The sequence below is a fragment of the Ruditapes philippinarum genome, unplaced genomic scaffold (assembly GCF_026571515.1).
Source record: "Ruditapes philippinarum isolate M1 unplaced genomic scaffold, ASM2657151v2 ctg5616_1_1_1_1, whole genome shotgun sequence".
Classification (NCBI taxonomy): domain Eukaryota; kingdom Metazoa; phylum Mollusca; class Bivalvia; order Venerida; family Veneridae; genus Ruditapes; species Ruditapes philippinarum.
In genome coordinates, this window is record NW_026854581.1 from 98,401 (window position 1) to 114,139 (window position 15,739).

A 15,739-nucleotide genomic window follows, 5' to 3' on the forward strand; every position below is an offset into this window, starting at 1 on the left:
GTTTAATATTAGTTAATAATTTATTTTTATTTAAACAAAAACTGTCATCAGATTAAACTTTCTTTTACATTCGTTTCATATGTTTCTTTTTCCAAATTTTATTTAAACCCCTTTTTTCATGCTAAAAAAATCAAAACATCATAAAAAAGCTATTAAAAAAATTTACGATTAAAAAATTTTTGTTAGCTTTTATTAGGGTACCCCATGAAAACCCTTTCGCAGTTTTTTTTAAATAAAAAAGGGCTTTTCAATGCCCAAATTCTAATAAATCAAAAAAAAAATTTAAAATTATCTTTAAAATTTTATTAGGGGGAATAATTCCCCTGACAGTCGACGATATCGAATTCATAAAAAAAATTGAAAAAATGCAAAGGAAAAAAATAGTGCGGGGAATAGCCCAAAGCCACTTTGTTATTTTTAAAAATAATCATTTTTAAAAAACCACATTTAAAACTTTTTTTCTTTCCCCACAATTTCATTGTTTATCTTTCTTCTTTAAATACATAAACCCAACAAATCAATTTCAAGTTCGACTCGTACACAACAAGTCCAATGGCAGATTGAATGACCAATCGCCGAATTAATGATTACTGCTAGATCTAACTGTTGGGGTTTCAATCACAAACAGTATTTAACACAATGTTTTATATCTTTCTTTAACTTAAATTGAATTATTTTTAGTTAATAAAACACTGCGTCGAAAAATTCTGCCATGGACAAATCCTCATTTTCTTAAATGTCGACTGTCGACGAACTGGAGTATAGTAAACAATTTTCATTTGTTGGTTCGTAAGGTGCCACTCAACAAGTAACTGCAAATAATAAGAAACAAGAGAAGAAACAGATATATAGTATACATTGTATAAATTTTTAATTTTCTATTTGATAACTATGGGTAGGGTGGGCGGGTTTCAACTTCGATTCACATAAAAAAAGAGACTGGACCCATGTGCTCCGGAATATATGAGTAGACGACTGATGACCGTAAGCGCTAGCATTAACTGTGACCTTTCAACTAAAGTCCGGAATATTATGACGTAGACGACTGATGACGTAAGCGCTAGCATTAACTGCGAACCTTTCAACTAAAGGGGGGACATAATCTGAGCTGCGTGGTAATAAGACCTTACGACTTAATCTCCGCTTATAATGAAAGAATTGTCTAGATAAACTGCATTATCACAATAACACGGATAATGCTTATTATCAATGACAAATTCTAATAAATCAAAACAAAATTACATTATCATTAAAATTTATTAGTGGAATAATTGCCTGACAGTCGACGATATCGAATTCATGAAAAAAATTGAAACATGCAAAGGAAAATAATAGTGCTGGGGAAATAGACCAAGCCACTTTGTTATTGATTGTATAATCATATATTAAACCATCATTTATCACTGTTTTTCATTCACAAGTCATTGTTTATCATTCAGTTCATCATACATAAATCAAACAAATCAATTTCAAGTTCGACTCGTACACAAAAGTCCAATGGCAGATTGAATGACCAATCGCCGAATTAATGATACTTACTGCTAGATCTAACTGTTGGGGTTCAATCACAAACAGTATTTAAACACAATGTTTTATATCTTTCTTTAACTTAAATTGAATTATTTTTAGTTAATAAAACACTGCGTCGAAAAATTCTGCCAATGAGTACGCAGTGCTCACGCCAAAAATTTAATTTTTTTCGCCGCTGTCAGGCTTTTTAGTTATTCAGTCAATTGGATATACGTTTGCATTATTAGTCACAAAAATGTTTCAATAGCACCCTTGAATTGTGTTTAAAAATATATCATTTTCAATATAAGACAAATGTACACCATCATCAGAAAATAATGCTGGCATTTTATCTTGAAATCTGGATGTTTTATACACTTATGACCAAGCTGGGCTAGAAAATATATCAATGCTCTATTTATTCTTTTTCCGATTTTCATCCATAAGCTTTATTATTTTCGGAGTACCTCCAGACAAAACGAGGTAATATAGAGGACAAACAATACAGGCCCTAGGCAAAATTCTCATTATCTGAGAAATAACTTCTTTAAAATGGTGTCTTAAAACACCACATGGTTCTAGACCTATATCATTGCCACCAAAGTGTAAAACAATAAAACTTGGTGGTGGCAAACAAAAAGACATTGAGGAAATAATATTGTAAAGTTGCCTATAATGTAAGCCCGGATGACCAGCCCAAAATACAGTAACACCGCGTCGCTGAAAGACCAAGGTGACGTCCCATCGGCCTCGTTTTAGCATGTGCCTCTGCTCTCTTAATGATTGAAGACCCTACGATCCAAATATTTTGACAAGGCTGGCCAACGTTATCTAAAAATAATTTTTTTATGGAATTATCTTATCTAACCTAATGTATCTCTTATAAGCCCTGGATTTCGAAGACCACCTACCCATTTGCATTATAATATCGTCAGAGATATTTAATTGAGAAGCTGTGGTAGCCGCGCCAATACGAAATGAATGGCTTTTTATATTGAGTCAATGTTGAGGAAAATTTAAACATTTGCGAAGCATGAAACGGAACTGATATTTAGTCATTGGTTGCCCACTGAAATGGCAAAATAGAGGACCGTCTATTTGAGGGCGTAAAGTAATGTAATGGCGAAGTAGTATATAGGGACATATCTCAGGGTAATGTGATACACAAAATGTCAGTGTTACCGACGACCCAAACTGATCGGTTTTGGAAAATCTTATTGTTAAAAAACATTCGTTCTCCGAAAATCTAAGGTCTCCTAACTGAACGACTCTATTGGTGTCTGATTTCTTTGTGTCAACGGCTATTTCGCCTACCCGCAGAAAACCAAAAAATGCACAAACAAAGGCCGTTATGTACAATATTGATTCATAGTTTGAATATGCAACTTTCTGTAAAATATGAAAAACAAGATCAACAAAGAAAGGCGGCGTTCAATGAACGCAACCCCCATATGACCCAGCAACAAGAACCAATGGCAAGGAGCCCAGGCGGACCCCAAACATAAAAAGGACAGGGCAACGACACGTTAATCATTAAATGATAAATAATTTGTAACTGATTAGGAATTCAAAGAAAATAATAATAGGCCCACAAAGGGGAAAGGGACAGGAGACCGGGGAAGGGGGGGGGGGGGTTAATCAAAGAAATAAAAACTAGAGGCAATGGGGAAGATACTTACCGTAGACGAGAAAACAACAAGGGACACAAGCAAAAGTGTCACCAAAACAGTATGAAACAACATAGACATACATCTGAGGAACACAGTGGGGCGCCGCCTTGGAACGGTCAGCAGCATAATAATGACTGCTGGGGAGTTTAAACCGGTTAATGGTGCACCAAACCTCGCTCTTAGCCCCACCATGTTCCTATAAACGAGACAGTGTAAATAAAATGAATCCCCGCCAAGTGAAATTGCATCTGACGGACCAAGTGGGAGACTCTATGATGGATAGTTCGTAAAGCCCTTTGGGACTGAATTGTCTTAATGTTCGTCTTCTGCCTTGCTTCGTCGGGCCCTTGTAGGTGATTTTCTTGTTGCTCTGTCTTCCTTTAGGACATTGAGTACTTTTGTTATGGTCATTGGGTTTACTTTTATATGTTTCTACATGATCATTTTAGTGTTTTACTTATTTAACCTTTTGTAACCATGACAACTGTTAGAAGCCATTGGGAAGCGAAGAAGCACCTGTAGCGTTATTGGAACACGCAAATCCTTTTTTGATCGGATGCGTCGCATTCCACATAACATCTTTTTTACTATAAATGATTGTGTATTATCCGGTATACCATTCATCTTTAAGAAAAACGAAATGCCGGATAAATAGGAGTTAACTGTAGCAAATGCGAACTTTTTGAGTGAGAGATAACCTATAAAATTAACCATATGATCCACCGGCGGGGGCCACACACCCGGTAGTTCATGCAAACAGCGAAAGTTCTTGAATGCATTTATAGCTTGGTTATAAATTTGTTTCGTTTTTTCCGAAACCGAGGAATTTAGTAGAACTGCTATTTCATCGGCAAGTACGTCATGAAGTCCCTCGGGATTGGTGTTGGGTGAACTTCCGCTTCCGGTGCTAACATTCGGAACGTCTTCCACTGCATTCGTGAAATTGAATCAACAATGTTATTGTTTACACCACTGATATGTACTGCATTTAATTGGAAATCAAATTTCAGAGACCATAACACTATTTGTCTAACAAGTGCCATTACTCTATTAGATTTCGAAGATTTTGAATTAAGTATATGTACTACTGCCATATTGTCGCAGCTAAACTGAATACGCATAGATCGAAAATGTTCGGACCATAAAAAACAAGCCAATGCTATTGGTATTATTTCCAAAAAGGTAATATCTTTAAGAATATCTGTATCTTTCCATTGTTGAGGCCATTGCATAAAAGCCCAACGACCATTAAAATAAATACCACAGCCCAAATTTGACTGCCCTGCGCTGTCAGTAAACAACTGTATATCTGAATTCGATTTCCATTCAGTGTCTAACATTACCGAAGTGCCATTATAATTAGTCAAGAAAGTTTTCCACATATTTAAATCGCTTTTAGACCATTTGACAAGCGGATTTTGTGGTACGGCTTTTTTGCTTGCGACATAGCTGAGTAAAGCCGGCGGATAAATGCACGTGCTGAGGGCATTGCTTTTGCGCAAAAGGCCAATGAACCAGTCAATGATTGTAATTGTTGCAACGTTATTTTTCGTAATAACAATGCATCATTAATTTGATGTAATAAATTTAAAAACTTTGTCCCGAGGTACGCGTATTTCCATTGAAATTGAATCAAGCTCTAAAACCAAGGTAAAGTAAGCATGTCACGGGGCCGACAGTTTTATCACAAGCGATTGGTACACCAAATTCAGTACACATTGCTTCGAACTGTAACATGCTCAATTTACATATATCAGAATTTGCAACAGACATGAAAATAAAATCATCAAGATAATGATCTATATCATTGTAACCACTTCGGCGTTTGATTTCCCAATTTAGAAAAGATGAAAATTTTTCGAAAGTAGAACAGCTAATAGAACAGCCCATTGGCATGCATTTGTCAATATAATATTGACCATCCAGCATGATTCCTAACAGGTCAAAATCTCCAGGATAGCATGGTAAAATTCTGAAAGCATTTTTCAAATCCATTTTTCCCATTAATGTACCTTTACCTAGCCTTTTTATCATTTTTACAGCATTAATCAAAATCCGAATATTTGACAGATGTTAACATTGGGTCAATATAATCATTAACACTATCGCTTGCGGGATGTGACATGTGTGTAATTAACCTAAATCCGCCGGATTTCTTGGAAACTAGCCCGATCGGGGAACATCTAAGATTTGATATAGGTCTTGTGGCGTAGGGGCCCGACATACGCCCCAGCATCTATCTCGTCATAAATTTTTTGTTTTGCAATGTCAATATTATCAATGACTGACTTTAAATTTTTGCTGTCCCTATAAATTCTTGGACCTGCATAACCAAGAGGGAAACCATGCTGAAAACCGTGAATTAGAAATTTTGCATCATTTGCGTTTGTATATTTTTCGAGAAATGGTGAAATTTTATCCATTATTATTGGCGTTTTACCTTTGGCCCATAAATTGGGGTCGAAAGGCAGACTGAGAATATGACGGGGAAATTGGTCTAAAACCCCTAGGCCTTTGGAATGTATTTACATGCCGGGTTTGAAACACATTATTTGTTCCGCTAGGCGGCACATTTGTGCTGCCAAGCGGAACAAAGCGCGGTCGAGGAACAAATTGTGCCCCTGACGCACTGCTATTAAATCTCATCGACTTCTGAGCGTTTACACAAGTATTGGATGGATGAGGTAATTTGCATACAATACAGGTGTGCCTATACTGACAAAACATCTTATAACATCCGCCTTTGAAATTGTAATCATAACAAGCACCTGCAGAGGCATTTCTGTTAACCTCGTCACTAGTGGAAGGGTTATCGCCTAGCAATCCGCATGTAAGCCACAAATGACCATCAATATTGGACCACAGACGACTAGAGTTAATAGACATGCGAAGGCGAAATTGAATATCATATTGGTAACACTTCTGGAATTTATTAGATGCGGAAGCACCTCGAACAATTGCCATGTATTTCAAAAGTTCGCGCTGCTCTTAATGGGTGTTTTTTAATGTAAACTAAAATGAAGTTTACAAAAGCATCAGTCCAAGAATCAATATTATCAATTTGTTTTAGTTTTTATTAGATTTCAATACAAACTTATTATTTATGAGAAAGAAATTTGCATGTCATCTTGTGAACTGGGCATATGGAAATTTTTGTGCAACAATTGTGCAAGATCGACATACTGATTATTCCATATTTTTCCTGTAACGCATCTGAAATATGAATATCCAGGTCATGAGTAGGTATTACCAAAATAGGGTCACACTCACCTTGGATATTGGAGGTTTCAGAAGGAGACAGCCTTTGAGAAACCATTGGAAACCCAATCACGTGATGCTCTTGCTGAAGCTCAGGAGCGGGTTGCCAGCTACCTGACAGCCTGTGGGTAAATTGCCATCACCATGCTCAGTATCGGTAGGAACATGTGCTTCCACATTGACAGCCACATTTTGTTCAGCTGTTGGTGTTGCTTTGCAAGTTTGTTTTCTTGGCCGCGCCGATTGACCTCTTGCCAATGACCTTGAGGAATGGCGTGGAAACGAAACGGGGTTTCCCTGTCTGTTAGATTTTCGCCTTTGCCTTAGGCATCCTAGGAAATATAATTTAATAGTGAAAACAGTGTTTAATGATAAATTCACTGATATAAAGAGTAGAACTTTGTTTCACTTTATACAGTTACTGGTCTATCCGATGTCACCGTCTCCCACGGCCACACCTCGTGGTATGATTATATAATTTATTTACTATACTATATTTATCCGGATATTATAAATCAAATATCAATTTTGTACATGAAATTCAACTATTTAATAATTGTGACAAATTAACTTATCTGATAAAGCTGTTGTTTGGTAAATATTCCTCCTTTTTGGATACGATTCAACTTCGATTCACATAAAAAAGAGACTGGACCATGTGCTCCGGAATATATGACGTAGACGACTGATGACGTAAGCGCTAGCATTAACTGTGACCTTTCAACTAAAGTCCGGAATATATGACGTAGACGACTGATGACGTAAGCGCTAGCATTAACTGCGACCTTTCAACTAAAGGGGGAACATAATCTGAGCTGCGTGTAATAAGACCTTACGACTTATCTCCCTTATAATGAAAGAATTGTCTAGATAAACTGCATTATCACATTAACACGGATAATGCTTATTATGTGAGATAAAAGAAATCATGCACGCATAATCTTTCTATTCTGCAATTAAGGTAGAACGTGACACTGCGAACTTTCGAGTAGCGTCTTGAAACTTGGCATGCATTAAGTTGACCATATTTCTGATTTGATTCCGTTGATTTTATTCCAATAGTTTCAGCCAATTTTTGTACACACGACGTTAAAGTTGACCATCAAAGCCCGTTTTTGAACAAGACGTCGTTGCATATCCTTGGCAACTATTACGGGTATCACAACGCGATTGGCGAACAAAATATCTAAATTCCTACAGCATCTAACGGAAATTGTTTTTCTCTTTAAGCTGATATAAAATTTATCGTTTTACGCCGAAAAATGTTTGAAAAATGGAAAGAAAACTGTAAATTTTGTGTAAAATTTGACATTCAGTTTAGCCTTAATTTTTCGGCTTTAAAGCGGCTTCTTAAAAAATTCCTGAAATAAACTTTTGATTTTTTTCTTTAAACGACCTTTAGAATGTATACTTAGTCGAAATGCATACATTGGTATTATTGTTTTCTACAGCAATTCTTATACTCATTTATACAGATGCACTCAATACTGCTATAACTTAAACGGTTCTATATCATACAAATAGGTGCAAATGAATCAGATTCAAAAATGTCAAAGAATATTTCATTTCATTCTCCAGTATGCTTCCACTGAATTTCAGAAGTTGCATGTATACTTAAATAATCAACATAAGACCTGTCATGGAATGTTTGAAATATATGTATAAGCTCACCAGACATGTTATTTACTTTATTGACAGGTGCAACAATGCTACAATTATTATAAAGTATGTGAATTTCATTCAAATCAAATACTATTATGTAGGCAATTGTTTATGATAATTGCTAGACTGTAATAGTCTGTGGAAGGCCAAGATGAGTACTAACTGGATACTTAAACGATTAAAAGGTTTGAATTCAAAATATCAAGTGTTATATGTACATCAAAGACTTTTCAAAAGGCATGATTTAAATTAAATTTACTCAAATATGAAGGTAGAGTAAGTTATAAAATCGGTTTCATATTTCAGCGGCAAATTTAGTAATTATTACTATCTTACCAACAAATTTAGTCTCAGATTAGATTGAAAGTTGATGTCTGCTTCAGATTTCAGAATTAGGACAGTTTATTTCATTTTCACCTATGCACATATTAGAATAAATTTAGATTTTTACTTTCTGATTGGATAAGAAACGTATTTTCACATAAATGTGAATCGATGATATTATCTTAAACATATTATTATACTAGTAATAATCTGAATTATTTATCATTAACTATAGTATGTTAAAAACTCTGATACAATTGTTTGGAAATATTTCTAGTTTACCTTGATATTTCCATGTGTACTTTAAAGTATAACGACATAAATCACGTTTAGATTTAATAAATTGGCTAAAGATATTGAACAATTTACGTCTAGGATTTCTCTGCGCACATTGACTTTTTTCGTCAGTCTGTTGCAAGAAATCAGACAAAGACAAATCATTAAATATACATGTGAAGTAAGGCAGATTTTACCAAAATACATTACTCTTCATACTGGTGATTTTGTCTAGATTTGTAATGAAATGCTCATTATTTATATAATTGATGTTACAATTTGATTAAGATCAAACAGTAGCTGTAATAAATAAGAAATGGTATTTTACAAACGCAAACTTGTTTGACAGGGTATTGGAATGATTTTGCTGTCAACTGCAGTCAGAGCGATTCATCATTTACAATACAAACAAATGATTTTGCATAGAAAATAGTGTTTTTATTAACGGCATATACAATACTGTTTATTAAATATTATAGAGAATTCGGTTGGTTTACTATAGCAATCTTTTGTAAGATTTGACAAACTTAGAAACGTATGTTTTAGATGATGAACAAAGGAATTATTCATTTTCACTATTGCACTTGATGTTTCTAACTATCTTATAATATAATATTGAACACTATACCTAAAACATTAACATCATATCCGACGAGAGGTCTATCCTCGTGAATCTGATATAACAAAATGGTAGGTTTATCCTAGTATTGGAAACCGATTAAAGCAGTAGGCATTGTATGAAACATCAATAGTAATCTTAAGCGATAACTCAAATGTACTATGTAACACATTTATTACTTTGCATCCAAAACGTAATTAAGCAATTATAGTATTTGATTTCGTCTCAAATATTCAAACCAAATATAGTTATAACAGAACAGAACTGACCGAATTGTACAAAGAACATCATCTACAATACATTGTATTAACACATACATTGTTAATAGCTGCATAAAAATAAACAAACAAAACCTAAATATCACATTTTACGTATACAATACTTTCATGACAACAAAAATACAGTTACGAAAAAAAGAATGTGCATTTAAAAATATATAAGATTAATTATGATTTTTTTTAATGGAAACAATACATTTGAAGAATGAACATTGACTTTCATTTCAGATTTTTTTTAATTTAACAGTTGTGTAAATTTGATCTTGATATTGTTCTTCTTTTTCGACAAGTTCAGTCTTAAGGAAATTGCCCCTATTCAGTTGTAATTAATGCCATGTTAACATTATATGTTTTGTTCTTTATCATTTCATGTTAATATTATTATTTTTGTTTTTATATATGTTATGCTCTTCAACTTTTGGTGGAATTGAGGAATTGAATATATGCACAGCATTTATATATACAGATAAATGGTATTCGTCCTCAGTATCAAAATTATTGCAACAATATCTTTCCTTACTCGGAATCTTATTTCTACCGACTTTACCAGGTTGAATTCTTAGCGGAAGACAAGATTTAGAATTGTGTTATTCATATCTATGAATATATAAATAAAAATTCTACCACTGCATACACAATATTCTTGTAATTTTAGTAATAAAATCTAATAATTAGATCTACACATTCAATATTCCCATTGTAAGAAGTCAATTCAATAATTAAATACCTGAAATAAATTTATATCTTTTAATTTGATTAGAAAACATAAGCACATTTTAAATTTAACAAATTAGAAATAAGATAATATATGCCACGAGTCTAAGTTTGCAACTGATGTTGAATTAAATTTGCAATGTTTTAGGTAATGCTTGAATTTCTTTGAAAATTTATATAAACTTGTTCCCTCATGTACAGACTCAGTCAAACCGAGTCTGCAATTATCTTGTAATGTTGTTGTGATTAATGCTTCCGAGGGATCACTGTGTTTCCAGATTTTGTATATATTTATTGGGCACTAAGTTGGAATAAAACGATTGATGTCAGGCACTCTTTTCAAATACGAACATAGAACATTTTCAATATAAAATAGTCAAAACTGATTGTATTTCATATTGTCAATACTCAATTATTCAGCACAAGCTTTCTTGATTAAAGCAGCCCATTCAGTTTATTCTAAAAAGGACAATTTTTCGCCAGATATTGACAAAGATGTCAAATTTGTTGTATGGAATAATTGACAGATCTGTGTAATCAAGAAAGCATTACAATATTGAATTACTGACGCAGAACAATATTATTGAAATCTCAATTATAACAGTCTCAATAACAAAGCCCAAACATGATTAAACTGTTAAAATATAGTCTTATTTTATGCATAGTTGTTACTCTCTCGTAGAAGATTTTTGCTTCTAATTACAACAAAAACAGAATAAAGCAATTGAATGTGTTAAAATGACCGATTTCATAAAACATTTTGTAAGTGTTACCGATATAAAAATGTTCTGTTCTTCTATAATAATTCTTAGAAGACTGTAAAAATGCTGGAAAATGTCTTATCCTGGACATTTCAGTGGAATTACAACAAATTATATCTTAACGACATTGTCAAGTAAAGTTGCATAAAAAGAAAACATAAAAGCATTGGAAAATGTGTTGTAAATGTATTTATCACTGTTGCCTTTGTGCATCCAGGAGAATCGGAGAAACTATATGTCAAAAGTGAAAAGCCGCATATTATTTTAGACAGTAAACACTGTTTATTTGCAGTTTTAAATGCTTTTTTTCTTCTGTGTGTTTAATGACAAATGCACGTGTCGAGTTATAACTATTTCATATTTTGATCGTTTGTAGTTATGTTTCTACTTCAAGGGTCTCAATGTGAACATTTTCACAAATCAACTACTGCTATCTTTGTGGAAAAATATTTTAATTTTATGTATCATTTGTTGTTTGTTTTGACATGAAGAATTGTATGGTGTAAATTATTTATTTTAACATTAAACCGGTACGAATATAAAACAACCTAAACAGGTAAGCAAATTTAGATAGGACATATGTGTTTGTCCTAATTTATCCTTTTATCTATGTATCCAAGGATTGCTTTAAAAACGTAAATGACATTAAATGTGACGAAAATATAAGTTCTTAAGAAAACTACAAATATTCACCCAGATTTTCTATCCGTCGTTGTGTATAAATGAAATGCTTAAGACAAGGCCAAATCATTAAAGACGCGATTGAAGGAGGCCAGATGTTCGAAATTTAATTACTTCTTCTCATTGGCAATCTGTTACTTTTTCCAGATTTGTAATGATGGGCTCATATATTCTTATAATTGTCGTTGAAATTTGATTATGACCAAACTTTCCCGATCAATAAGAAATGGAATTCCACAAAGCCAGTCTCAAGAAAGAATCTTGGAAAAGTTATGTGTTGCTGTCAACTAGATGAAAAGCATTTTATCTGCAACGACACAAACCATTGTGAAATTGTGCAATGGATTTTGCATTTTAATACATGAAATAAAAAACAACGTTATAACCGAGATTTCTTTATTTATTTTATCTGTCAAAATTTTAAAATGACTTATCCTGATGCCGTACCGACAACCGATAAAAGCAGTGAAAAGTGTGTAAATATGTATGTACTTCAATTTGATTTATATGCATTATACTTATATGTATTCAGAAATCATTGCATATAATTTAGTTTGTTGATTAAAAAAAACAAAAACATTTTATTATCATCTAGCCAAAAGATGCTTCAACAATATGAACAACAGGTTTTAACCAGATGCATATACTAATAATAACTTTTTATAACTTTTAATCTTTACCATAATCCGCCATATCATGTTACAATATACGTCACTGTGTTATGTAAAGACGGGCCGAAAGGAGCATTTCATCATCACATTGTGTTTGTTGTAAACGACCACCGTAATTCAAGATATTTAAGTATATCATACAAAATGTTTTAACTAACTGGGTATCACCAGAGTATTACATACAATTTGATTCAAATTAAAGTGGCATTATGCCCATCCAAGGGTATATAGGGAGTGAATAGTTTAAAGTCAAAATAAGTTTACATTTTATCATTATTCCTTGGAATGTTTTAATTTCTTTCGCAGGAACGATTAATAACCCACACGGCGCGGATAATTTCTGTGAATATCCATCCTAATTTACCTTTACCGTTCAATTTGTAAAAAGAGTTTTGCTGTCTTTTTATATATATGACAGTTACATTTAATACTAATTAAAAGTTTTTCCAATGTCAAATGTAAACGTTGGTCAATCACGACTTTAACTGTCAAACGTTTGAAATATATATAGTCAATTCAGCCCGACATGAAAATGAATAAACGGAAATGTAGGAGACGTGAAATGTAGTACATTTGTCCGTTTAGATGAAATTGCTCATTTTAATTCTTGATGAATACAAACGAGAGTAATGCATGATTAACAACAAGATACATTTTATTCTCATTGCCTACAAGTATTTAAAGAACAAGAAAAAGGCAAAAGGTTTCGTTACAATGTTTATAATCAAATTGTTCATTTTTGTTGAAGAAAATATTGTCAAATATCAGTCTAGTTGTTTTGCTGATAATACTAAAGCGTGTTTCTTTATCATGCAATTGTCATACGAATATTCAATATACCGGTAGTGTAACTTTGTTGTTGGGTTCTGTTAAGTACATGAATTTATCTTAAAATAATCCGAAATGCTTTTATCTGTTATTCTATATCTGTTTTCTCTTTATTAAATTTAAACGACATATCATTGATGTATGTGCTTATTTGTGTCACGTTTTGATAGTAACATGAGATCAACATAAGGTTATTGCCATGGTTATAACTCAATTGTACCAGAAAAGCATTACAAACAGTTTAACACATCCAAAGTTATTTCAAATTTTGTGTTGGAAATTACAGGTTCATCCCTTTATAATTCAATTTAACATAAGATGATTATTTATATATGCCCAGGAGCTTCCAATTAAGATTTTAATGCGCGTAATACGGGGAACAAGTATTGGAGTTCACGGTGATGCAAGACTCAAATAATAAAATGGCTTTAAAGTTGAATTGAACTGTTCGTCGTGCATTTAAAAAGCATTATAAAGACCGTCGTTTTCATTTGTTTTTTTTTCTCGTAAACATTATAAAACAAACGTGCATGTATATCTACTGTTTTCTTTATACCTATAACGATATACCTACTTGCATCTTTGACATATTAGAAAGTTAAACTTTAAGTCTTAAGATTACCAAAATAAAATTAGCATAAACCTATGACAATATTGAATGGATCTTAAATATGAGTCAATTATACATTAATATTTTTATCACAGAAGTCTTAAATTTAAAATGAGCTTTTATTATTTCATTTCAACATCTTAAAGAGAAACAAACTTCTGAGCCCTTTTATGGACGGAATTTGTTACATTTGTGGTTACATTTTTTTAAAAAGGCTTTGATTCATGATGTAGTTGTGTTTGTTCATCAGTAAACAAAATGTATAAAAACGTATAAATATACTTTTATCGTTACGGTAATAGTATTGAATTAGTTGATAAACGGGTTATGAATTTCGACTCAAGTTTTACATAAGATATATATCTTTGTCGTTGTTATTTAGTCCGTACAACCGGAATTAAGGTCCTAGATTACAGATTGAGATGTATATTTATGTTCTAATTTCTAAAAATACGCGATTATTAAAAAGCCTATGTTCAGCACAATCTTTGAGTTTGAAATATAATATCATTATTTGGTCACTTACCAATTTTGAAGAAGTATAAATTTTCTTAACTAAATACATTGGAAATAATTATTATTTTAGAACTGGTCATATTACTATCATAATATTAAAACAACTTTAAGTTGTTTATTGTATTCTTTTGTGTGCTAAGTATGTGTCATGAAAAAACATAAGGTGTCGGAAAAAAAAATTCTGCGGAAAATTATTTTTGGTAATGAAAAACTTTAGTAAACAAATAAAATGAACTTTTAAGTTATCAGAAATAACAATCCGCCGTTTCCTAAACGACTTTAAACATGACACGTCATAATTTATATGATCTATTTATTATCTCGACTACAACGACTTGACTTTGATCACGTCTGCTGAAGCATTTGTAGGTGTCAGACAGAATCAAAATCAGTTAGCATACTTGCAAAATAAATTGTTTACCATAAGGTCAAACGATATGAGTTATTTAACTTGTATCGTTTAATGCTTGACTGTTTACGGTTAAAACAAAAAAATCAAAACAATATAATACATTGGGTTTCAAAATTTAAAATATTTTAAAATAAATTATTTTTAAATAAACCGTTTTAAGTAAACTTTTGGCGGCTAAATTCACAAATTGTATAACAAAAACCTGTTAGTTTTATCAATTTTCTGTCATTTGAGGGTTGTGGAATAAAATTTTAAATGCAGTTTAAGTTTTACCCATGCGTAGTTAGGGTTAACATGCGCTCGATTTTTTGAGATATTTGGGGTGTTCGTACAGTACCCTGGGGTTCCCAATAAAAGAAACGAGGGGTTGCAAGATTAATCATATAACGTTCCCACACATTTATATGTTTTTTGCACGTTGGCTGTAATACACTTTTTAAATAAGGGACTGGGCCTGATGTAAATAATACAATAACTTGTTCCCGACATGTATAAAGTCAATATGAAAATTCATAACTTTCGGGAAAAAAATCAGGTTAAATCCTTTAAATTTATTTTCTTATTTTCATATTGTTAGTGGGGCATTCTTTGGTTTAGCCCATTTAATTTCAGTTTTTTTAAAAGAGATTCTTTTAAAAATTTTTGATAAAGTTTAGGAGGTTCGGGTAAAAAATTTTTAAATTTAATCTTTATTAGAATCATATATCAAAATCATAAATTCAAAAAAACTAAAATCGTAGTCATGCGGGCGGCTCTGATCATTTTTAACGTAATGCTTAAAAAAAATTACTTCCACATAATGACACTTTGGGGAAAATATAGTTTGCCAAGATGTAGGAAAAAACGTACCATTTTTTTATTAGCTCGAAAAAAGATTTTTAAGCAGATTAAAGACAATTTGAAATGAACAGAGATCAAAATAAACTGTAACAACAAATACTTGCTGGCTA

General features: G+C 32.3%; 1 protein-coding gene across 1 annotated transcript; it reads right to left on the reverse strand.

Annotated features, from left to right (window-relative positions):
- Nucleotides 1–2,346: 2,346 nt before the first annotated feature.
- Nucleotides 2,347–4,127, reverse strand: LOC132740509 (uncharacterized; the record flags this gene model as incomplete). Its single annotated transcript, XM_060728424.1, has 2 exons — nucleotides 2,347–2,898; nucleotides 3,675–4,127. Coding segments are annotated over 2 exons (843 nt in total), but the record flags the coding sequence as incomplete, so codon positions are not given.
- Between the last annotated feature and the right edge of the window lie 11,612 nt (nucleotides 4,128–15,739).